Source organism: Tachypleus tridentatus, chromosome 8 (assembly GCF_004210375.1).
Source record: "Tachypleus tridentatus isolate NWPU-2018 chromosome 8, ASM421037v1, whole genome shotgun sequence".
Classification (NCBI taxonomy): domain Eukaryota; kingdom Metazoa; phylum Arthropoda; class Merostomata; order Xiphosura; family Limulidae; genus Tachypleus; species Tachypleus tridentatus.
Window position 1 is genome coordinate 79,090,713 of NC_134832.1, and position 27,160 is coordinate 79,117,872.

The window sequence follows — 27,160 nt, forward strand, 5'->3', positions numbered from 1 at the left end:
CAAATAACAATGTTATGTTCTAGAAATAAATGTGTAGATCATTTTTGGTTGTTTGTAATTTATTCATTTACATTTAACGTAGCCTGAATTAAAATTGAGGCATGCTTAATACTGTGTTATTTTCCTATATGATAATGTAGTCACATAAACACGCACCAGAATTAAATTGTTTTCTTTTTTCAGAGGATTATTTAATTTAGTGTAAGTAACATTAGAATATTTTATAAACATAGAGTGTGTAAGGCCGAAAATTCAAGTAGACATTTATACTTTTTTTTTCATTTGTAGTCCTTACCTTTGAACTATTGATATTGAATATCAAATAAATATATAGAAGATTGAATACGTGAAAAATGATTTTGAATATACAGATTAGCAAGTCATTTGTAACCACAGTCATAAATCCATATTGACATTTTCTTACGTTTCGTACGTAGTCTAATGCCATCAAATATTGATTGATTTTAGAAAGAGTATGTAGCCGTTCTTTTCTATACAAAAATTTCATTCATTCAGATCATAAAGATGTGTTCAGGTCAGCATAAGCGTGTGGTTTTTCAGAAAGGAAGGATTTTTGCTTGAATGAGGTTATGACTAAGAAACTTTGTCATCAATTTTTATCGACCGAAGGTAAAAATGACCAGAATAACCATATTTTCTTCTTCTACTTTTTCAGACTAGTCGTATGTATTGTAAATTAGGAGAATTGCTCTCCACCTTGTAAGTCTATCACTTGAAATTTAGAATTTGCGAGATGGAACTATCCTTTATAATTTATGACAATAGAAAATAGAGAAACATGGAATAACAGGACCATCCAGAAGGAGACTTGCAACAAGTCTTACCTCAAATGTGGTAAGCAAAGTGTGGTGTCTTGTATAGGTGAGAATCAATGAGTACAAAAATTTATATGCTCAAAGAACAGTAGGCATGAAAAGTAATTAGGATATCTGTCTGGAAAAGCGATACAATTCATAGGTACATAAGTTGCTTCCACGAGGCATCCAGGAAAGGAATACTTCCTGTAGAAAACTTTGTGAATAGTACTTAACCACGGTAAAATAGCTGAACGTGGCTACACTTGACAAAGCACATATGTTCCTTGGTAACTGTATGAAGTCTCATGCCATTTTCTATCACTCAGTGGTTAAAAAAACAATAGTTGTGCACGGCATGTCGGGAACCATTTTCAAAGGGATCCATAATTATTGTCGAATATTGTGCCAGGAGCTAGCTGGGAACCGGACGAGTAGATAAAAAGGTAAAGGTGAAGTCTGCTTGTTATTATATTAATATTCTGAACCCTTTGTGAAACATAGAAATACCAGTTTGGATAGAAAGTAAGCAAACATGGTATGCGCTCACCAAGATAAATTGTCTAGTCATAACTCTCATTCAAACGTTGCATACCTCTAGCAACTGGAGAACGAAACGAATATTCATGTAATTCAATACGAAGTCATATAGGTCAAGCCACCTATGAATAACTGTGCAATAAGATGTTGAAACGGGCGTTGGCTAATCGTCATCCTTGTATATATACACACACACTAAATACATTATGGAAAGCCTGCAGGCAAGAACAGTGTGCTTTACACATGACAGCCTTAGCACGAAGGCTTTTATGATGAAAATTACGCTGTAGGCTATTTTAAAGAAGCATCGTGGTCATCAGATAAAGCATGACCGGACGTGGCGAGAAATGGAATACAACAAAGTGGAGGCTCCTAAATAGTTTAACACAAAGTGCTAAATACTTTTGTAAAATGAGTTAAGTTGATAAATTGCAAAGAAAAACCGTCTTAAAAAAAACCTTTCTTTGCTATAACGAACTCAAGTTATTACACAACAGTTCATTAACAAGAGGTGAGGAAAATCGTGATAACTGGCAGAGTTTTTGTGGTTTGTCTCATAATTCAGTTACTTATTTTTCATAAATTAATGCTTCTCAAGTTTCGCAAATTCTACTTTCTTCAGACGGGCTAAGTATAAAAATAAGAGTATTTATGTATACATAATGCTTGGGCATACTGAGAATTGTTTATCGGTAGTAAATTATCTATTCGTTAAATCTCTGACTTGTAGCTTCGAAACAGGTGACTTTTTCTTACTTGAAGAAGTATGATTAGCAAATGCATTATATGTTGTTCTACCTTAATAGGTTTTAATAACAAAAACATCCTCAAGAAAACAAGAATAAATTTTCAAAAAGCACTGTGTTAAAATTACTTTTGATTTGATATGCAGTTTGACTTGTGAATAGTATGTATATCAGAGAAAAAATGTTTTCTTTCACTTTATCGAACTTCTTAAAAAGACTAATTAATACCTTCCATTTTATTATTGCCCATTCACACAAAGAAAATATATAAAAAGGACCATATATTTTTGTCCATCCCTATCCGTTTTGCATCATCACGCATTTCTTGATCTCAGTGTCAAGCATGCCCTTATCTTTAACCCTGCGCATGTCATTGTACTCATGTTTTGAAGATACCTGTGCTGATAAAAACTTGAAATCATGGGCGTGCGCAAAAAGAGACTGTTAGGCTAGAATAACTTTGGATTTAACCACATTAACTGATTATCCTTCAAAAGTCGACCATAACTTTACTTTATTATAAAATATATTGTACAACCAAGAACCTTTATTGTCAGGTTTAAAGACGAAGTTAATGTTTTTAACATTTTACATAACGATTTTCATTGAATAGAAAAAAAAAAAGAGATAGAAAATCTCTGTTAATGATGAAAAATGCTTTAAATATTCTGTAAAGTTCTTTCGATCATCCAAGCACTGTAAGCTTAAATACGAACAAGTATATAAGTGTTACTATGGTATACAATGTTTATGCTAGGAAAGAGATTTTTGTTTGTTTGGAAATTTCGCACAAAGCTACTCGAGGGCTATCTGTGCTAGCCGTCCCTAATTTAGCAGTGTAAGACTAGAGGGAAGGCAGCTAGTCATCACCACCCACCGCCAACTCTTGGGCTACTCTTTAACAACGAATAGTGGGATTGACCGTCACATTATACACCCCCACGGCTGGGAGGGCGAGCATGTTTAGCGCGACGCGGGCGCGAACCCGGGACCCGCGGATTACGAGTCGCACGCCTTACGTGCTAGGCCATGCCGGGCCCCGCTAGGTAAGAGACACTAAACTATCGTGTGAAATAACCATTAAAATATTTCACAATCAACAGATGTTATTAGAAGAATTAAGTAAATGATATCTAGTTCAGCTTACAACGTACAGAAGAATGATTTTTTTAACATGTATCTCAACGAGTTTCTAATTGTCTTGATATTGTATTTCAATATCTGTCTCATTAGTTGAATTTCATAGACTACTTTCATTTTTCATCGGTAAAATATGAAGTGAACATATAATGTTCTTTCCAAAATACACATTGTAGATGTATTGATTATTTTTGTTTGTACCAAACCATACACATTGTAGATTATTTTTTCACCCGGTATTTTTCTTGCATTTTTTATAGCAAAGCCATATCGGGCTATCGAGGAGAATCGAACCGCGGATTTTAGTTTTGTAAATTCGAAGACATTTCACTGTACCAGCGGAGGACAGGTATGTTTTCTTATACTTAACGATGGTCTTATTTAGTATCATAGGGTCACCACTCGATATATTCTGTATATTTTGGTTTTTGGTAAAAGACAGCGGTGTCGATTTATGCGGCAAGTTTACTTCTTGGTGGTTCTCTCCCTATACCAGATTGTGGAAGTCAGAGAGCTTTAGACGTTGCCGCATGGTTATTAAAGTTTCAGGTAGCTCTAAGTGGTTAGTTACTTGTAATTATGGCCTGCTGGCACTACGGTTTTTTTGGGGATCCAGTAGCTGGCACCAGGAGTAACACAGACAGCCCTTTAGTAAAGCCTCTTGCCTTCGAGCCGAGTTACAACATGTTAGTTTTTATCTTTGTTGAAAGTCTAAGTTAAAGTGGGCAGAACAACGGGAGAACGAGATTGTGAAAAGACTAGATAGCGCTGAAGCTTTGGAGGACATTTTCTTAACAATAGCAAACAACCTTGAAAAGACGTGATGACTAATAGACTTGAGAATGCTACTTGTGAAATTAACATTCAAGAGTGTCTGCTACCTCAGGGGCTGGACACAACGTATTGTAGTTATACGACATTAATTTCATTCCCCGATTTTATTTATCTTGTCTTCCTTTTTTTTTCTACCCTTTGACTTGTTGTGTATCAAAAAATAAGTCTATGAACTACAGAAAACCTTAAGAGCTAATATAAACTTTTGTACTTAATAATAAAGCATTTTGCCCGGCATGGCCAGGTGGTTAAGGCATTCGAATCGTAATCCGAGGGTCGCTTGTTCGAATCCTCGTCACACCAAACATGCTCGCCCTTTCAGCCCTGGGGGTGTTATAATGTTACGATTAATCCTACTATTCGTTGGTAAAAGAGTTGGCGGTGGGTGGTGATGAGTAGCTGCCTTTCCATGTAGTCTTACACTGCTAAGTTAAGGACGGCTAGAGCAGATAGCCCTTGTATAATTTTCGCGAAATTCAAACCAAACCAAGTACAAAGAAATATATTAATTTTATATGTTAATTATTTTATAAAATAAAGTTAGAGGTTTGTAAGTTGAATTATACACGTTCCTTTCAAAGAAAAAAAAACAGTAGGGGTAAAATTGGTGGATTATTGATCTTACAAAATAGACATCACATGTGATTTTCTTATTGAGGAATTAGAAAATGCGTGGAAAAACTTAAAGCCACCCCCGGGGTAACATGAGGGGGATCATATTTGAATACAGAACACCTTTGCCACTCACCGGTGTCAGGTATAGTGAAAATTGTTACAACTATTCGTTGGTTATGAATAGACACATGCACACAAACACAGACTTTTGTCAGATAATGTTTTAACTAAATACTATTCTTGTAAATATTTAGATAATATAAACCTTCTAAAACAATTTACTGCTAACACACAGGGGAACATGTAAGAGTATATTCCATAAAGCTTACCATTTATTGGAGGTTCACTAAAATGTTTAGTTTAATTCATTACCACATCTCAGGATTCCTATTTTGTGAAAGTAATTGGTTACTATTTTTACCCTGTCAACACTGGCGCGAACTCTACATACTACTGTTTGAGGCTGATAGGAATCTTCCATCTAACTGATAAAAAGTACTGAGGTACATCTTTAGTTTCTACCATAACAGAAAAACTAAGCTGTCTCTTTAAAACCACTGAACGTAAATTTCACTGGTGACGTTAATTTATTAGTTATGACCTGCCTGGCTTAATAGAATTTCTTTTGATCAATAGATTTAAATCGAGATTAAATGAGCAAAATTACACACACACACACACATATATATACATAACAGAGTTGTCCGTTTTTCTTATGTTGTGACGTCAAAAGGTTTTGTGAGAAACTGGCCGAACCAATAACAATGAACTCAGTTCGAGGAATTCTGATAGACCTTTCATAAATCGAGTTAGAGCGAACAGTCGAGTTTGGGAACCGTCTCAAATTTTATTACAAATCAAACAAAATTAGCTGTGTAATAACAGCACCTTTTCTTGTTACACATATTCAGGAGACCCCACTTCAAGTTTTTAACACACCAGACTTCCATGAAGTAAAGCCAGGTTTGAATTCTGGTCACTACCAACACAGTACCAGTCCTCCACAGAAATTCCCTGATGACAGCAACACATTAGCAGCCAAAAGGTTTGATACGACAAGTTAGTATTTAGTATCTAGTTGTACATACACAGATATGTATGTAAGTATAATACTAATAAATTATTAGATTTAAGTGATCGTAGAGACTATTAACCATCACAACAAAATCAGCATTTAGCTTTCAACACCGAACTATTAGACCCATTCAGACATAATTTTTTATTGCACTTGTTGTCATAAAACACTTTGACAATTTGATTATTTTCATATAGGCCCTAACTTATTCCTTAGAGTAAATGCTAACTAATACAAACAAATCATAATCAATGTACTTAACGTTAACAATAAAAAATCACTTTAACGTGTTAAAATGGCGTTGTTAACAGCTGTACTACTAATCAATACAGCTACAAGTGACCGGGTTAAAACGTCGATCTATTTTGGCGAGTATTTTAGCTCATAACAATTTTTAAGTTGGTAAAGGTTGGTTTGTTGATTATGTGTGGAGCGTAACCTAAAAGTTTTTAATTTTGGGTCCAACATGATTATGTGTTATGGTACGAAAATGACTTAACTGATAATCTTAAAGAGCTACCTATCATGTATACAACAAGTAACAAATAGTGCGTGTATAGTTAGACTCGAAATGTTGTAGGTTAGGGCACCCGGATTTTACTCTTTACTGTTTATTCACTCCCATTTTTGTGGATAACTAGAGAAGCTGAATATTATTAACGCCACCAGGTGATATCATGCAGTTTTCATCTCTCCTTTTAATTGTTACTTTTTATCATTTTATATCTAGTGAGATTTATATGTTTTGTATCTTGTTGAGTATTTGAATGTGTTCTTCACTCATTTATGGTTCTGATTTGTATCATCTACTTTTAGTTACGTTTTAATTACTACATTTGTTTCACGTATGTATGTGTATAACACAAAGCAGGTATTTTTTATTGAACCTTCCTGAGGCACAATGGTAAGACCATGGACTTATACGCTAAAAAAACCGGGTTTAGATACATGGTAGGCACGGCACAGACAGCCCTTTGTATAGCTTTGTGCCTAGCTACAAACAAGTAAGTTTCTTTGGAACTATAAGAGCAAAATATTTCCGAGACTGTGTAGATAAGAGGTGAAAGTGAACCAATAAATTTGCACACTTGTTTTCCAGACATCCATAAAATTTGGTGTTAACTGTGAAACTTAGAACATGAATTAAATGATTTATGTATTATATGTGTTTATGCGAACGCAACATTTATTTCTACAAACTGTTGCAAAAATATAAAAAATAAAAGAAGTTAATGAATTTTAAAAATAGGACATCGAATAACTTATGTATTTTTCCTATTTTGTGTAATTTAGCTTGTAATTAAACATTTCACAGGTTTTCTCTTTCAAAACTTTCATCGGTGGTAATTAGTTTAGGAATATAGTGAAATGCTTTTCTTAAAGATACAACAAATGACTAGAAAAAAATATTTTATCTTAAAATACTTCCATTTTCAAAAATGTCTTTTCTTTCTCATCAGTTGAGCCTGGTATGGTTTAGTGGTTTGGGAACTCGAATCTCAATCATTCAGCAGATTAATCCCACAATTCCTTAATAAAGGAGACAGATAGCCTAGTTGCTTTGCTCCATAAAAAGCCAAACAACCAATCCTTAATAAAGAATAGCTCAAGAGTTTGCGGTGGGTGATATTGATTAGCTGCCTTTCCTCGAATCTATCACTTCAAACATAGGGATGGCTAGTGGAAATATTCTTCGAGTAGCTGTGCGCGAAATCCAATAAACAAATTCTTATCAATCAGTAGGGTTTTCTCATGATAAAAAAACGATACCCTTTAAAACACAATTTAAAAACAGATGAGACTTTGTATTTGTAAAATAGTTATCTGAAAAATACTAATATTTCACGACCTAATATTTATTGAGTTATCTTTACAAAACATTAATGTGGACTAAACGGGTTGGAATATTTTGTAAATGATTTAATCTCATATAACTGATGTTTAGGTATTTGCGAGTATCAATCAAACTGATGACATAGAATAAAAGGCTGATATTTTTGTCCGAATAAACATGTACAAATGTTATATAAAATAATTTTAATAAAATATAAAGTTAGCAGCAGTGAAAAATATTTTTATTTGTTCAACTGGACGAAACATAACATGCATAATAGGCTTAACTAACACATAATTATTGAAGTATAATATTATGTCTCGAACCAGAAAACCTCGGGCTCGCAGCCTCATACACTAACCACAAGAACACGTTCAGGCCTATTCTTAAGAGAACCGTGAATGTAAAAACGGATGTTCAATAATAGTTGTGATGACATAAGTTAATATGTTAGAAAATAGTTAAACATATAAGAATTAGGATGATAGGAAAACAAGCAAGATACCTGAGACACACCACATGCATTCATTAACCAACACTGGTGAATTAATTTTGTTTCTTTTTTACATATTATAATTTATCATGGAGGAGCCTCCAATTTATTTTTGCATATTATCATTTCAAATAGCCTAAAACTGAGTTCAATTGTGCTTTAAATTTAGAAGTTAATTAAATGTAAAGATGATTAACATACACAGTTTTCATTGATAATAGAAATATATTTTAAAGAAACAAACACTCTTTTAATTAAAGTTTAAAACATATGTCGAATCTACGACACTAAGAATAATAAACAATTATTTATTTTTTCGGTGTTCTTACAAATTAAAGAACAAACATTTAATTTCATTATATAGAAATCACGAGGCTTAAAGTCCCATAACAAATTAGAAAATGCAAGAATTTCAAACATATTCTGCAGCAAAAAAAATAAAATTCTTATTTAAAATGATTATTTAGGCATACGGTAGGGATTGCTCGGATTGTTTATCAAAATGGTATTTTAATCACTCCTTCAATAGGTCATCAAACTCTACAGTTTTTCCTTTTATAACAATATCTATGTAATGACCAAATTACAAGTTATGGAAATGTTTGTAAATATCCTAGAAAAAGTTTGATTTTTTAATTCTTTCTTCTACTTCTTTTTATCACATGATAACTCTCCCCTCGCTGGTACAACGGTAAGTCTGCGGATTTACAGCACTAAAATCAGGGATTTGATTCTTCTTGGTGGACTCAGCAGATATCCCAATGTGGCTCTGCTGTAAGAAAAACTCACATACATGACAACTCATAAACCACAACATTTGTGTCTGCCAATTTCATCGAGACGACATAGTTTCAAAAGGAGTATCTTCTTTTATTAGTAACTAATAGTAATTTAAAAAGCTCATAATCCGAGTGTAAACAATATTATCATTACCCCTTGGTTGATATTAGCTATCCCTAAATTTACTTACGTTTTTAAAAAGTTTTTCTTTACTTGTATCTTGTAAAATAACTTATTCTGTAGGATCATATACAAGTTCTATTTAGAAACGTTTGTACACTGATCATGCTATTTTTCAAAAGCTTTCTTAGAAACTATCCAACATGCTTTCCATAATTTTCTATCAGAATACCAACCTTAGCCATAGATGAAGTAATGCAATTATCAAGCGTTCTGTAAAGATCTGTGTATTATTCCAATGGTTAATTTTATAATGTTACAAAAGAAAAGAATAAATATTACTTAATTAGTGAAAAAAAACAACAGGAATAACACAATACACGAGTTAGTTATTTATTATGATATGTTTTAAAACATCCTGTAACACATTCATGCTTTCTTGAATAAAACCTATTATTCTTAATATGTTTATAGTGAAGGTTAATTCACATATGACAAGTACTTTTTATGACATAACATTTTAAAATAGCATAGTATCTTTATATTTACCGTTATATCCACTGTCATTTTCAAATGTACTTACGTATCCTTTTTCCCAACGTTTGACATACGTGTGCTTCCACAGATTTGGCTCGACATGGCCAGATGGTTAAGGCACTCGACTCGTAATCCGAGGGTCGCGAGTTCGAATCGTGGTCACACCAAACATGTTCGTCCTTTCATTTGTGAGTGCATTATAATGCTACTGTCAATCCCACAATTCGCTGGTAAAAGAGTAGCCCAAGAGTTGGCGGTGGGGGGATGACGAGTAGTTGCCTTCCCTATAGGCTTACACTGCAAAATGAGACAAGCGCAGATAGCCCTCGTGTATCTTTGCGCGAAATTCAAACCAGACCAAACCACAGATTTGGGGAAAACACCTTAAACCTCTGCATATAAGCTATTTATCTAGATATAAACTGTTTATATTATACTTTTATATTAAAGCCCGTAAAAACGTGACCAATATCTTTGGGAAACTCTCAAAACTTGTTACGTAGATTGACGAAATATATGTAAATGTGTTTTCAAAACAATATGTGCGAAGTTTTTCATATTACTTCTTATTTCCAGTGAATTTTCACCTGTAATTTATTAGTTTGTTTTTCTTCAACAACTCAAGTCATAATTAGAATATTAATCGAATTCATAAAATTACGTTTCTTTACAATTAGAATAGATTCAGTAAAATTTTGATTGTATTTTTTTTCCTCATTGTTACTAATAAAATGACTTGAAAGAGAAAAATAATAACTAGACCCAACTTCTGAAAATTCAGGATTCAACCTTACTTTGTGCTTTTGGAGAGATAGATATAAAGTTTATTTGATTTTAAACACAAACTTACATAGTGAGCTCTCGATACTGTCTCCACCATGGACATAAAAATCCTGTTTTTAGCGTTATAAGCCTTTAGACTTACCGCTTAGATAATGGAGGACACTAAGTTTAGTGGACACTAATTAGTGCTATTGAACAAACAGTACAGCACTTACAATTCGGTTGGTTTATGTGTCATTGGCAAATGAAGAAATATAGAAATGCATTTAGCTTTGTGGTAAGAAGCGCCCTCTACAAATCATAGTTGTTAGTCTTAGGCAAGATATGGTCAAGCGCTACGCTTATAAACCTTTTCACCATTTAAGCACCCTGACCTCAGAGGTCAAAGCAATCCGTTAGCGTGCTCTCCTTCAATGACAGGTAATAAGAGGTACGTGTCAGGAGATAAAACTAGTCTCACCAACAAGATAAATTTTTTCAAGAAATGTGTTATCATTTATCTGGGTGTTATTGCAAGGTAGGTTATTACAAATGTTTTACTGACAGTACAAATGAAGCTTTGGAAGTTTTTGTAAATCTTTAGTATCCCTTAATACCTAGTTTCTGTAAATCGAGACTTATGAATAGAACAAAGTTACTGTTAGGGGTTAAAGGTTAAATTTTCATGGGCTTATGATTGCATTTAAAATCACGAAGAAGTTTGGCTCTTCGTAATCTTAGAAATACCCATTCAAACCCTGAGATTCTTTATATATCCGATAAAGCGAGACCAATAGTGGTTTCACATCTTACTATATAATTTAACATGATCAAACTGTTGAGGTCTCTAGTTCTTTTCTCTTATTGCTGTTACAGTTCGTTTTATTATAACTGTTATTTTCTTACGAACTCACGATATATCACTTTTCTCAATACTTTAGCTGTTACATTTGTTAATTCTTGTGACTTTTGTGTTAACCAAACTGCTACGAAGAACAATCGGTAACATTAATCAATGTAACTTACAAAAAGGAAAAGAAAAAATATTAGAACATCTTAGTTTATTGCATCACTCAAAATAGCAGAACATCTGAGTTTATTGTATCACTCAAAATGGCAGAACATCTGAGTTTATTGTATCACTCAAAATAGTAAAACATCTGAGTTTATTGTATCACACAAAATAGTAAAACATCTGAGTTTATTGTATCACTCAAAATAGCAGAACATCTTAGTTTATTGTATCACTCAAAATAGTAAAACATCTGAGTTTATTGTATCACTCAAAATAGCAGAACATCTGAGTTTATTGTATCACTCAAAATTGTAAAACATCTGAGTTTATTGTGTCACTCAAAATAATGAAACATGTGAGTTTATTGTATCACTCAAAATAGCAGAACATCTGAGTTTATTGTATCACTCAAAATTGTAAAACATCTGAGTTTATTGTGTCACTCAAAATAGTAAAACATCTGAGTTTATCGTATCATTCAAAATAGCAGAACATCTGAGTTTATTGTATCACTCAAAATAGCAGAACATCTGAGTTTATTGTATCACTCAAAATAGTAAAATACAGAAATAATTCATGATGATTTTTAGTCGCGCTTTCTTTGATCCTCTCTCCTCCACCTTTGGCTCAGCGACAAGTAAGATGAAGACTTATAATCCCAGAATTTGTTGGTAGTCTATTGTGTAAGTTTGTGCCGAACAAGAAACAAACTCTCTATATATATATATACATATAAAGTGTCTTGCAAGTGAAAATTGTAGTGTCTTAGCGTATTGTACCAATGAAACGACTATATGAACGTTTGCTTGACCTTCCAAGAGAACAAGCTACGTACAAACAAGCATGCGCAGCAAGAAACCCACGCGCACAAATACTTTGGTTGCAAGCTCAGATTGTCTAATGAATGTGTAAATTACACATGGGGAAACATCATGCATCTAAAGGAGGATATATCTAAATGCTATGTATATCATATTAACACCTCCTTTAGCACTCAGGAAGAGTTTCTAACGACAGTGTTTCAAACGAATTAGCTCTAAGCAGGGCAATTTTAACATTACATATATGGATATATATAACTGAAGGCACTATTTATTTTCTGTGAATGATGTATAATGCTTTATTTAAGTACTGGTAAACATAGGTTATTACAGTACAGTATTACATATTAAATAAATGAACACAAAAGTCTTAAAATACAATACAAAGAATCAAATCAAACTGAAGTCGATTCGCGAACTGGCGCTGACCCCTGAGTGGAAGGTAATAGTTGTAGGTAAGGCAACAGATATGTGAGGCTGTGTACATCATTTGGTTTGTTTTACAATGAAGAACATGTTTTAGAATAATAATAAAAAAATATATATTACGTTGCTTTTTCAACAGAGATTTGTAGATCACGTCGTCAGATTTTTTTTTCCCCCACGGGAACGACATTATGTAAGTTGCTGACGTTTAAACGATTCATAGTTACAGAACATTGTCTGCTGTGTTGCATCATCATTTTATTAGTGCACAACTACCATTTGTATGAAAAAAAAAGTAGTGTTCAGAGAGTTATGGATTTTCATAATTTTGTTCTCTCTCGCGAAAACAAAATCTCTCAAGGATACAAGAGCTCTATAACAAATTACTTAAAGTGGGGTGGCGCTAAGCGGGATCTTATTGTATTCAAAAATTAGCAGATATCCCATTTAAAACTTGTATTTTGAAAGTGTTTAGGAAATAGTGTTCTCTTCTTTATTAATGTGTTGATATTTATTGTTACCGTCATACTGGTGTTATTATTATTCCTTGATGTATGTAGGCAAATATCTTCACTGTTAGTTTTGGATGACGTGTGTTTGTGATCTTCTTGTTACCGTGAGGTGAGGTAAGTCTCCTGGGAGGTTTTGAAGGAGGTTAAAGATTGGATATGTGAGCCACTTACTACTATTTTCGTCAGTCCTAGAATAGTGGGCAGGTACCAGAGCTAATGTGACTCTTCTTTTCAAGGAAGGTGTAAAAAATTGTCCCAGTAATTATTTTACATCCATTAGTCCTACATCAGTTGTGGGAAAAGTTTTCGAAAATACGTTAAAAGATGCTTTGTAATGTCATTTAACAAAGTATAAATATTTATTTCATAGTCAATATGGTTTCACTAAGAGAAAATCTAGCTTTACAAATTTTTTTACGTTATTTGAAAAGGTTACTACTTACATAGATAAGGGAAAGAGTGTAGATTTATTGCATATGGACTTTCTTAAGGCATTTGACAAAGTGACACATAAAAGGTTTATAAATATTGTCTTTACCGGTATGGGGGATAAATTAGCAAATTGGATAGAAGAGTGGTTTGATGGAAAAAATCAAGAGGTTGTTGCAAATGGAAACCAGTCAAGCTAATGTCGCAAGTAAGGTAGCTTAGGGCTCAGTTTTAGAATCTTTCCTCTTTCTGATTTACATCAGTGACATAAGTGAAGGATTGGTCAATAAGTTACTTAGATTTGCTGATGATAGGAAGGTCTTAGGTGTTGCTAACTGTGAATACGATTCTACTGCTTTACAAAAGGATTTAGATCATTTAGTGAGTTAGGCAAATAAGTAGAAAATGGATTTTAATTATAATAAATGCAAGATAATGTATGTGAGTTATCATAATTTGAATTAAAAGTGTAATTTGGATAGGAATAACCTTAACAGGGTTATCAAGGAAAGGGTTCTTAGTGCAATTGTTGATCAGTTTCTAAAGCTATTCAAGCAGAATTCTGTTACTAGATTTTAGGTTGTATGACCATAAATATTGAAGAAAAGTCGAAAAAGTTATAATTTTATTGCATAGGTCACTCACTAGTTAGGCCACATTTGGAATATTGTGTTTAGTCTTGAGCTGCTTAAGTTTGGAAAAGCATCAAACTGTCAGAAAGAGTTCCAAGATTGATGAAGGGATTATCATATCAGTAGAAACTGAAATCTCTCAAACTGAAAAAAGAAAAGTTAGGGGAGATCTGATTGAGGTATTTAACTTCTAAGGGTTTCTTTGTTTGTTTCTTTTTGAAGCTCACGCAAAGCTACACGAGGGCTATTTGCGCTAGCCATGCCTAATTCAGCAGTATAACAATAGAGGAAAGGCAACTAGTCATCACCACCCACCGCCAACTATTGGGCTACTCTCCAACCAACGAATAGTGGGATTGACCGCAAATTATAACGCTTCCACGTCTGACAAGGCGAGCATGTTTGGTACAACTGGGATTTGAACCCGCGACCCTCATATTACGAGTCAAGCACCTTAAGCACCTGGCGTTGCTTGTAAAGGAAATTGATAGTGTCGATACATCATGTTGTTTCATATTTAATAGTGAGAATAGTAAAACTAGGGGACAAAAGTATAAATATTGGCAAGGTATGAGTCATCTTCAGCAAAAAAGTTTTATTTTTCAAATAAATTAGTTAGCCTTTGGAATAGGTTGCTTCCGACGTGTTAGAGGCAGTAAGTTTATACGAGTTTTTAAACATGAAAAAGTTTGATAAGTATGTCAGTGATAACGACTGCTTTAAGTTTGTGTGTGTGTGTGTTTTTTAAAGTTAATTTAGTTTAGAGTGTGGAACAGCCGAGATGGACCAGTGGGTCCCATGTTCCCATAAAACTTTATAATGTGTTATATATCTATAAAGAATGTGGACAAGTTCAAGTTAACATGAAGATATATACTTGGAAAATGTGTTAAGCTTTGTAGAAAAACAGGTAACGTGCTTTGTTGAATTTCGTGCAAAATTACTCGAGAGCTATCTGTGCTATTAATAAAAATATACTGTGGTCGAAATTTTAAAATGGCGATTACCTTTTAATCTCTGAATTCAAGTTTGGTTCGGTTTGTTTTGAATTTCATGCAAATTTACAAGGGCTATCTGCGCTAAACCTCTCTAATTTAGCAGTATTAGACTAGAGAGAAGGCAGCTAGTCATTCCCATTAACCGCTAACTCTTGGGTAACTCTTTTACCAATGAGTAGTGAGACTGACTGCACATTATAATGTCCTCGCAGCCGAAAGGGCGAGCATGTTTGGTGTGACGGGATTCGAACCCGCGACTCTCAGATTACAAGTCGAGTGCCTTAACCACCTGGCCATACTGGATCGCTTTTGTCAGTAACTGGGTACTAGCCACAGGTATTAAATCCATGAGTTCGGACAAATTTTGTACATTCTGAGTGTCGGTAGTATCCTAAATGTACCGTTTTTTGCTCGTTTTGACATGTAGCGATATCGTTGAAAAGTATCTTGTAAAAGTGAATACAGATACATATGCAAAAAAATCTAGATTGAATAAATTAGATAATTTATCAAAAATTTACTTTTCTAACCTTAGTTCGATTAAATATCCGACAGAGACAAAGTTAACGGGTGTGTGAATGTGTTTTTATAACAAAACCACAATCAACAGCCAACTGTGTCCGCCGAACAAAGTAGAACCCTTCATTTCGGTATTAAAAATCCTTAAACCTTTCAGTTCGACAATGTAATGAAATTAAAATAGTATCATTTAGTTCAAAATTAACGTCATAAACAAAATATTCTTTGAAATTTTAAAATGGCGATTACCCTTTTATCTCTGAATTCAAGTTTACGTACACAAGAAGAAACAAAGAAAGGAAAACAAAACTACTTGATAAGTTCAATGTGTTTAATGAATAAACTCCGAGCATCTGGACTCCACCTCCTGTCTCCATTACTTCTTTGCGTGACCATCACTTACTGTTGTTCTTGATGCAACAATTAATATAACTCTTAAGACCTCAAACCACGCCCACTCTTCTTTGTCCCCAAACGTAACACTCGTTGAGATCCGGGTTTCCCACGTCAAACTGACAGACGTGATACCATAGTAAACCTGATTGTGACGTCATTCACTAACATGATATTGAAAGTAATATGTGTTTAATTACCACTTTATGCACTGACAGAGGACTATCTATTCAAACCAACACTTATTCCGTCTGGAGGAATAAAAGAGAAAAACACATACGTGACGTAACGCAGATTACAGCCATATATATATATATATATATATATATATATACACACATTTATGTGGCAGTTGCTGTACGTGTTATAGCAAATGTTTCTTGTTTTGGAATGCAATGTTTTCAACGGGTATATCAGGTAAAACACACATTCAAAGGTTATATAAATATACCAAAACATCAAACTATAATTCTTGCGTCTGGCCTGTGACTTAGGGAAATACTTTAAGCTAACACAGCGAAACATAACAGTAAACTTTTTGGATCGCAATTGCTCTGTAACTTAGAGACGGTCATTTGGTGTAAACAGATCAAAACATAAGGAATGAGGACAAGCTTAAGTTAACATAAAGATATATATACGAAGAAAATGTGTTAACTAATCATTCTGAATTGATTTTAAGTATAAGGGAGTTTCTTTGTGAACAGCCCAATAATAAGTCACAATATCTGAGAATGACTGTTTTGTAACTTAGGAAAATACATTAAGCTAATATAAAGAAACATATTACTGTACGTTTTGGATCATGACTCCTTTGTAACTTGGAAAAAGTCGTTCAGAGTTAACATATCTGAACATAAGACAATATGTAATATTATTTATTATTATTATCCCTGTCAGTAGCAATAAACCACAAAATTCGCATATATAAAACCTTACAAATACTATTTAATTACACCAATGTATAAAGCATTACGCACACTATTTAATTACACCAGTCTATAAAACATTACAGATACTACTTAATTACAACAATGTATAAAACGTTACAGATACTAATTAATTAGACCAATGTATAAAACATTAAATATACAATTTAATTACACCAGTGTGAAAAACTTTAGAGATACTAGTTATTTACAAAAATGTATAAAACATTACAGATACTACTTGATGTATAAACCACTATAGAAACTATATAATTACACCAGTGTATAAAATATTACAGATACTACTTCATTACACCAATGTATAGAACATTACATATACTACTTAATTACACCAACGTACAAAACATTACAGATACCACTTAATTACATCAATGTACAAAAAATTACGGATACTATTTAGTTACACAACAGTACAAAACATTACAGATACTTCTTAGTTACGCCAATGTATAAAACATTACAGATATCACTTAGTTACACCAAAGTACAAAACATTACAGATACTACTTAATAACTCCAGTGTACAAAACCTTGCAGATACTACTTAATTACACCATTGTATAAAACATTAAACATACTACTTAAATACACCAATGATTCGTGATGAGGAAGTTCTTTCTTACATTTTCTGTTTTTATTTTTAGTTCATTTTGCTTTATATTTTCTCTTTCGTTTCAGGTCCCCGTTACATGACAATGGTGTACCTAGATGGATACGCATACCACAGTTTGAGAAACAGTCATATATATTGTATAGTTTTATAGTTACTATTACATATATTCCATAAATTATTCAATGTTACATGTTTTAAATTTTATGGCTATTATTACACAGTTTCTATAAGTTCGTCATCGTTACCTGTTTTTTGGTAGTTATAGTTACATAAATTTTAAAGTTTATTGTTTCAGTATATAATTTTATGATGACTGTTACATACTTCATATAAGTTGATCAGTATTACATCGTATAGTTTTGTGTCTATTGTTAGACAAGTTCGTCATCGTTACCTGTTTTTTGGTAGTTATAGTTACATAAATTTTAAAGTTTATTGTTTCAGTATATAATTTTATGATGACTGTTACATACTTCATATAAGTTGATCAGTATTACATCGTATAGTTTTGTGTCTATTGTTAGACAAGTTCGTCATCGTTACCTGTTTTTTGGTAGTTATAGTTACATAAATTTTAAAGTTTATTGTTTCAGTATATAATTTTATGATGACTGTTACATACTTCGTATAAGTTGATCAGTATTACATCGTATAGTTTTGTGTCTATTGTTAGACAGTGTCTGTAAGTTGGTCAAACTTACAGTGTATAATTTATTGGTTATCATTATATAACTTCTTTAATTTAATCGCTGTTACTATGTTTTTAGTTTCGTTGTTGTTGTTGGGTAGCTTCTGTAAGTTGTCAGCTGTATAGTATTTATTAGTCATGTAGTTACTTTGATATTTGGTAATGGACCTTATAAGGCTTCATAATAGAACTTCTATAAGTCAGAGTTACTGCATCCTTTAATTTTATCTTCCCTATTACATAGCTTATATAGATCAGTGTTACCGTACCTTTTTTTTTTAACCCTCACTGTGACATAGTATCTTTGGGTTAGAGAAACGTATCTTATTCTGTTTGACATGTGTTTTTATATCTATATAACATTTTAATATCCTAAATATTTTTATGTGTAGTTAATGTTATTTCGATATTTTGGGGGAGGATACTGAATCAAACATCTGCGTTTGGTTGTACGTAATGTCGATGGAAAGTGCCTATCTAGCTACTTAAATTTAAAAAAAAAGCTCTTTATTTCGTTGAAACTTGAGATTCCTGGTAAAGAAAATAGTTCTACACACACACACACACATAGATATGGACAGAGTACCAATTATTGGTTAAGAACTTTGGAACCTACTGACAGTTTATGGTGAACAGATATGAACTAAAACGTGGCTTTCTAATCAGAGTATAGTATCGTCTAGTAAGCAACAAGACCGCCTGCCACTCCTGGAAGATGTATCTACTGATAGCCACTGTATTTAACAGTGCATTCTATCGTGAGTTAAGCAAATCACGCGCAGCTGTCAGATAGAGTCAACACGTTCTTAAAGTCACGAGGTTGTGAGGTCACATGCAATTTTCTGTGAGACCTAAGCTCTATTGTTCAGAATAAAAAATAAGGCAAAAGCATCTGCCTGATAGAAATAGCAATCTGTTAGATGCTGGATGTGGTATACGAAAACCACCTGGTAGAAAAAAGGTTTAATTTTTGAAACACGGAATTGCGTAGGTTTAATCAGTTCTCACAAGAGCCGTTAGGAGTTTTAAATCTAAGTCATTAGCTCATCTGCCTTTATTGTTTTGCTGATATAAACACGTTGTGCTCATAACAACATAAAGAAACGGCTTGCTGATTTCAAGTTGTATTAAGAACTTCCCTTGGGAATAGCCTAATAATAAGTCACATTATCTGAGAAAAAATATTTTCATCATAAGTTTAATAGGACATTGTAATAACTGTTTGTTCACAAGTAATGTTAGTACAGTAATTACTGAAGAACATTATCAAACTATATATCAGAACTACGTGTTTAATGTATTTCTTTAAATAATAATAAGGGTGCATAAAATCTGACGCCTAAGTTCAAAGCTTCTTTGTGTAGGAATATCACAATAAAACACACACAGATATGCAAAATTGAATAGTGTATTAGGAAATACAGTTGTTTGCTCATACTGGATAACAAACCCTATACCATTGCTACTATTTTCTTACTGTATTTTACTGAGTTGAATTTATAACAGAAATAAAGAGTGGTTATACAGTGCGATTACTACAAACATGTATTCATTAAAACAAACTCTTAACCAGTGACCAAAGAAAGTTAAGCTTTTGAGTATTAGTGACGTAATATATGAAAGTGTAGACATTATCTACTGTAATGTATTTTATATGTAAATAATCTCAATTTTTATTTGTTGGGTAAAAGCTAATTGATAACTAGTACATAACTTACAAGTTGTATACCATAGTAAGTAACTTACAACGACATAAGAATAACTGAACTAACCGAATTAATTTTTTGACTTCGCCATCGACTTTGCCTAATTTATTTTATCTTCCATATGAGTCACAAGCAAGTATAATAGGGATATTTATCGGGTATACGTGAATATCCTTAGCATGATATGAACCAAAAAAAACTGATATTTCTGAAGTCGCTTACCTTTTAAAAGTCTTCACTTAGCAGAGAACCAAGGCCTTTCTGTGTAAACTATATTATGGACATTCACTGTGTTTGTTTGGATACATCAGTATCATGGTAGGAAATTCAAAGCGAAGATAAAATAGGAACATATGGATTATAAACTTGAGATTGTCTGGACCTACGAAATATTGTTATGTATACCATGTGTAACAGACTTCACGCACCACAGTATAAATTCTATTTTTTATAAGTCCCCAGTTTATACATACTGAATTGTCTTAAATGTATGAATACATATAGTATCTTGTATCCCGGTAACTGTCATTATTTGTAACACGCTTTTTATGCAATTTCATGCTGTTTCATAATCTTCATAGGTTTAATAGAAAGTTTGCTTAATAAATTTACATTTCACGGATTTTTAATTTATAACCCGTTATCTTTCCGGCATGTAGTGTACGTGTTAACAACATTCAGTTTGGTGTTTGTTTTTATATTATATATGTGTCGGTTCCCTGGACGTTGATTAACCTGTAAAAATGGCTTTTATGCCTAAAGACTAACGTTGTAGTGATTTATGGTAAAATAGACAATTCACAGAGTGCCACAGAACAGTTTTTCACGAACGTTACCCTGAACAGCCACAACCAAACAACAGCAACATTGTATAATTGTGGAAAATTTCTTCCAGCTGGTAGTGTAGCTGCTAGACCTCATTCAGTAAAGCCATGAATGAAATACTATTGATGAACCATGTCAAAAAGTTGCTGCCAGGTCTACAGCATCTAGTACATAAACTGACTGATGAAGTGAATGTGTCACGTACGAGTGTGGTCAGGAATTTAGAGACCAGTAAGTTCCATCCACACAAACACAAATTTACCAATAATTTGGGAATGGAGATCCAGGAGACGAGTTGAATTTTGTAAAAACATCATAGAACTTGATCATAGCAATAAAAATCCGAAAGAATGTGTTTGTTTCTTTGAGGGAGTGTTTTTATTTTTCAATGGAGAAATGAACCTGCATAACTGCCGCTTTTGGAATCACAACAAACGTGTTAAGAGAATGGGTCAACCACAACGTCCCCAACAAATCAGTGCTTGGACTGGGATAGTTAGGCGAAGGTATAGTTCATTCCTATTTTTCATACTTAAATTGAGATCAGTCGAAGTATTTACAGATGTTTTATGATGAATCTGGCAACAGGATAGTGTCTCTCATTACAATCGATTTATTCGGGTTATCTTAATAACGTGTACTCTAGTCATTACACTGACCTGATCTCATCCGGCTCGATTTCTTATGGTAACTTCTAATACCCAAGGTCAATACACATTAAACAGCAACAATAGTTGAGAAATGGGCAAACATGACACGAGATCAGTTAAGAAACGTGATACGTTCTTTTATGTGATCAACTCACATATTGTCTTGAAGTTAATGAAGTACATTTCGCACAGGTGTCACAAACGGGTTAATTTAAATATAAATTATGAGTTAAATGTTTGTGTAATAATGTAAAAATAGTAATATTTTGCTTAAATTAAGTAAATCCATCAAATACGACCTTAGAGGAAAATATATGATACGTGAAATCTGTTACACCCGTATACACACATACATTCACATGCATGTAATATATGTATATAAATACAAACACACGCGTATATGCATTTATATGCATTCACTCATGCGAATATGTATGTGTCAGTTAAAATGGCTTTTATGCTCAAGGATAAAACTAACTTAGTGAATTTCCTTTTTCAGGTTATGGTTTTATTTATTGTTCATTTATTGTTCTTTCTGTTGTGTAGTTTTACTATTAATTTTCAGTTACATTAAAACAGTAATTCCCTTTACAGCTGATCAGGTTTAGTTTAAGTAAATATGTATGCATTTTGAAAATGAAACGAGCTTTCCTAGCGATGATCTACATATATCATTAAGTAGCAAAATATTATGTTCATTTATGAACACATGGTGCCCGGCATGGCCGAGCGCGTTAGGCGTGCGACTCGTAATCCGAGGGTCGCGGGTTCGCATCCCAGTCGCGCTAAACATGCTCGCCCTTTCAGCCGTGGGGTCGTTATAATGTTACGGTCAATCGCACTATTCGTTGGTACAAGAGTAGCACAAGAGTTGGCGGTGGGTGGTGATGACTAGCTGCCTTCCCTCTAGTCTTACACTGCAAAATTAGGGACGGCTCAGGTTTCTCCTTCTGGTTGGGGGTTGTGCAGTAGGCTAACAATCTGCTCACTTAAAAAACTAGCCTGTTAATGAATCCGCAAGCGATTTCGGCCCTATGTTCCTTCATGGAATCGAGTAACATAATAATAATAATGATCACAGGAGATGTACTCTCTTGACCTAACGAGGTGAATAAATACCCTGTCATAATCTCCATAAGTTAAGTCACAAGACAGTTGACGAATTATTGTTGTATGTTACTCGATGTTGTTATTAATATGTAAAAGTAATTTTGAAATATTTTTGCTGTTGAATATTTTGGAATTAGTTTGTTCTTTTTTACTTCTTTTTTTTATATTTTGTCTGTGAACTTATAGTACTAGAAACCGGGTTTCGATGACTCTTTATGTAGCTTTGTGCGTAATAACAAACAGCAACAATCTCTCTGTTTCTGTTATTTGAAATAATTAATATATCCTATTGTTCATTAATATTGTTTCAAGTCTTAGCTATGAACATCTTTATTATATCCGCCTCAAAGGTTATTTTTTCACCTTTGTGCGTATTTGTCAGCAAGAATTCTCAAAAGGGGATGAATGGATTTGGACAAAAGCTGGTATAAATGTAGACTGTGATCCAACTTAGGAGTTTTTATTATTTTTTTTATTTTCAAGGTCACTAAAATCTAAAAATTCCCATTTCTTAACATGGAGAACGATTTTCACAAAGACTTGTTCTATTATTCAGTAAAATATGATCGTTATTTGACGAAACTTTGTGGACCCATGTAGAATATGATTTCTCATTGTCTTGTCAAATATTACCCATGTTTGTTGATAACGACGGATATAAAAACACGTTTTCGTATTTTTTGTAGAGTTTGTTTGTTTGTTTTGAATTTCGCGCAAAGCCACACGAGGGCTATCTGCACTAGCCGTCCCTAATTTAGCAATCTAAGACTAGAGGGAAGGCAGCTGGTCATCACCATCCACCGCCACCTCTTGGGCTAGTCTTTTATTAACGAATAGTGAGATTTATCGCACATTATAACGCCCCCATGGCTGAAAGGACGAGCATGTTTGGTGTGACGGGGATTCGAACCCTCGTTCCTCAAATGACGAGTGGAGTGTTTTAACCACCTGACCATGTTTTTTTTTTTTGAGAGCCGAATATGATGAGCGCTGCGTTGTGGCGGTATACGTACTAATGAATGCCAATCTACTTAAATGTATTTTTGACAAGTGTTAAATTTTTTTCCAAGTGTTGTTACACTTTAATAAACTGTTTTTTGCTCAGTCTGGTTGTAGCGGCGTGTTATTTTAATCCGTTACACACATATATATATTTACAAAAGGTAAAATAACATACGTATATGTTTCCTCCTTACTGACTTTAACATGTTATTTACCCAAAACTCTTAAGGATAACAAATGTCTGTGTTAATTACCAATGCAAATCGGATCCGAAATCCAACTGAGAAAAAGGCTTACGTGAATTATGTTACATATAATACCTACAGAAAATCATTCCAGATTTCGATTTGACATTTAAAGAAATGAAGATGTGATAAAAACCTTATTTCAATTCTTGCGATAAAATATAACTGGAGGTGTTAAACGCTGCAAATATAGGACTAACAAACCATAGAGTTATAACTATAAAAATATATATACTAGGAGAGATAGGAAACCAACAGAGGGAAGAATACACTTTCTCAAATGTAAAGTTAAAGTTCAAATTAAAAACATATTTAGGTTACCAGTTCATAACGTCCAGCACGTAAACAAGTGTTCAGTTTTGTTTTATTCTGTCTCTTGGTGGGACAGTAGTAAATCATTGGATTTACAACGTCAAATTAGGGGTTTGATTCTCCTCGGTGGACACAACAAATAGTCCAATGTGACTTTGATATAAGAAATACACACACATATGTTTTGCTCTCTGCAGCTACTAAAAGCTACTCTGCAGATAATAAAACTAATAAATATAAAACAAATCGTTTATTAAAACCAGCTCTTTTGTCGATTTTAGTTAAAAGTATTTCAGAAGCTGGAATTTCATTATCCATAATGACGAAAAACAAGCAACAAGTAAACCTCAAATAGCAATTTTAAGTTTAAAATATACAGCTAGAAAATATTACACTTAAAAATATAAACATATATACACAAACAACCACATGCATACATAGATATATATACAGGTACAGACACACTCACACGCATGTATAATAAGTATATCACAGACAAATATACTTTACAAGAACATTTTACCTAATATTTCCATTATAGTATTTTGGTGAAAATAATATATTATTTTACGAAAATTATTTTATTAATAAATGCAAAACTGCATTAAATTGTTTAAGATACAAATGGAGTTTAGAAAAAAATACATATAATACTTTAAAGTAAAAAATACGGGAAATTGTTCATTGTTAAGTAGGTCTTGTTATAGAGCCTTATTTTAGAAAGTGAAAAGTATCCTGAAAAGTACAAAACCGATATTTAGGCTTTTATGTCAGTATGGCTTTATTTATTTCTTTAAAATTAACTGAAATAGAGAGATTTTAAAATATTCTAAATATATATTTATATTGTTTTGTTTTTACTAATCACTTCCATGAACAAAATGTATTTGATTCCTTGTATATATATTATATAAATTAAAGCTTCATATGACGGTATTAAATAAACGACCTTAATACCGTCATGTAAAGCTTTAATTTCTATATCAAGTTCGTGATTAGTTCATTTTTACTTTTTGTGTATATATACATATACACTTTCCCAGTTCATAAGCTGACCTTCACACATATTCGTAATTATTTATAGTGACAACATAGTAAATAATTATAATTTTTCTAGAACTTTGAGAAGTTATGTATTTACGAATCTCTGATTATATCGCAATTTCCTGTGACATCCCCTAACCAATATTAATAGAAAAGTATTATATATTTTGCTGCATATTGTAATGCCGCTACAAATAGAGTTTTGATACCCAGAGGTTAGAACATAAACAGCCTTTGTGTAATTTTGTGTTTAATAACAAACAGTATGTTGTAATGGTGATAAAGCATTTGGATGGTGCTGTCATCTGTTGATTAAAAACTATAATAGCCCCCTATTTTGCACATCGAATAAATAAGATCGCTTTATTTATTTTACAATGGATTTCTAACATAATGAAAAATTGTTTCTTAAAGTAATTATCAACAAAAGTTAAATTTGTTGATGGGAATATTTTAAAGTAACTGTTAGCATATATTATATAATAAGTCCTCAGACAGACAAACACCGCAACATACTGAAAGTTGTTATAGCTTGAGTTGTTTTAGCTGCAATACTAGTTGTGTTTAGTTTAGTTTAACTCGAGAAATGTTTTTCCTTGAGCTTCACAACCACAGCATTACCTAAAGTTTAAGTCTTAAGAGGTATTTATGTGTTAAGATTTAACTAGAAACTAATAGACCTAAAGTTTGTGATAAACATCACGTGGATTGTCGATGTTTTCCTTTCATATCCATTTTATTTTGTAGATTCCGATACAAAAATCAAAACATGTATCAAAATAGTTTTTCAAAGCTATCTTTTATCCGTCACAAGACATTTCCCAAGAAACCTATTTGCTTATTACTGTCATTTGTCAAATTTTTGGGCGATATATTTGTATCTTTGCTAATATAGTTAAAGCATTATTTTTCAACAAAGAAGCAGTATACTCTCTATATGACGTTTGGTAAAATAAACAAATATATTTGTTGCTATTAAAACCTGTAGGATTGAACAAAGCTATTGGCAAACAATAGTTTTGGTTAGAAATATTTGTTTACCTTACTGTTTACTTGCATCGTATTTTAAATCTAAAAAATACAACACTGATTAATGTATGACAATAAATATACTTTAGTATAATACATTCCATATATATATAATTTTTTTTTTGAGGATTAAGTAATGTCTAATTAGTGATATTCACTGACATAACATTAGTTAGAAAAAGAAGGTATTGTTGTTTTTTTTATTTCGAGCAAAGCTACACGAGGGCTATCTGCGCTAGCCGTCCCTAATTTAACAGTGTAAGACTAGAGGGAAGGCAGCTAGTCATCACCACTTACCGTCAACTCTTTTAACAACGAACCAACTGTCACATTGTAACGCCTCCAGGGCTGAAAAAGCGAGTATGTTTGGTGTGACGGAAATTCGAACCCGCATCCCTCAGATTACGAGTTGAGTGCCTTAGTCATCTGGCGACGCTGGGCCTGCGTAAAAAGTAGTTGTAATAGTTCTGATCTGTTTTGAGCTATTCATTTTAGTACATTGTCAGGAAACAGTCACTTCAACTAGAAGATCTACTTTGTGTTTTGGCTTTTTCCGTGGTTCACCGAGAGATAACATTGTTGTTCTCGTGTTATTGTTATTACTGAAGAATATAGTTGTAATTACAGAAAAGGTCAACTTTCTAACAAGTATTTCTTAACCTTACAATTACTAACGTGGTCTACATCGTTCTATAAACATATTTTTTAAACTGTTCATGCCTTTCCCCCAGAGGACTCTTGTTTACTTGTTTTGAATTTCGCACAAGGCTACTCAAGAGCTATCTGTGCTAGCTGTCCCTAATTTAGCAGTGTAAGACTAGAGGGAAGGCAGCTAGTCATCACCATCCACCGCCAACTCTTGGGTTACTCTTTCACCAACGAATAGTGGGATTGACCGTCACATTATATCGCCTCCACGGCTGAAAGGATCAGCACGTTTGGTGCGACCG

General features: G+C 33.1%; 1 protein-coding gene across 6 annotated transcripts in view; it reads left to right on the forward strand.

Annotated features, from left to right (window-relative positions):
• The window catches only part of LOC143222754 (uncharacterized), a 75,951-nt gene extending 53,315 nt beyond the window's left edge, over window positions 1-22,636 (forward strand). For 4 of the 6 annotated variants that reach the window (XR_013012472.1, XR_013012469.1, XR_013012470.1 and 1 more), the window contains 3 exons: window positions 3,502-3,590; window positions 5,602-5,735; window positions 17,665-22,636. Coding sequence is in view for 1 of the 6 variants with exons in the window: in XM_076449699.1 (XP_076305814.1) it covers window positions 3,502-3,547 (46 nt within the window). In the remaining 5 variants the exon portion in view is untranslated. The remainder of the gene's footprint in view (window positions 1-3,501; window positions 3,591-5,601; window positions 5,736-17,664) is intronic. The other 2 variants (XR_013012473.1, XM_076449699.1) reach the window with 1 other exon arrangement.
• The last annotated feature ends 4,524 nt before the right edge of the window (window positions 22,637-27,160 follow it).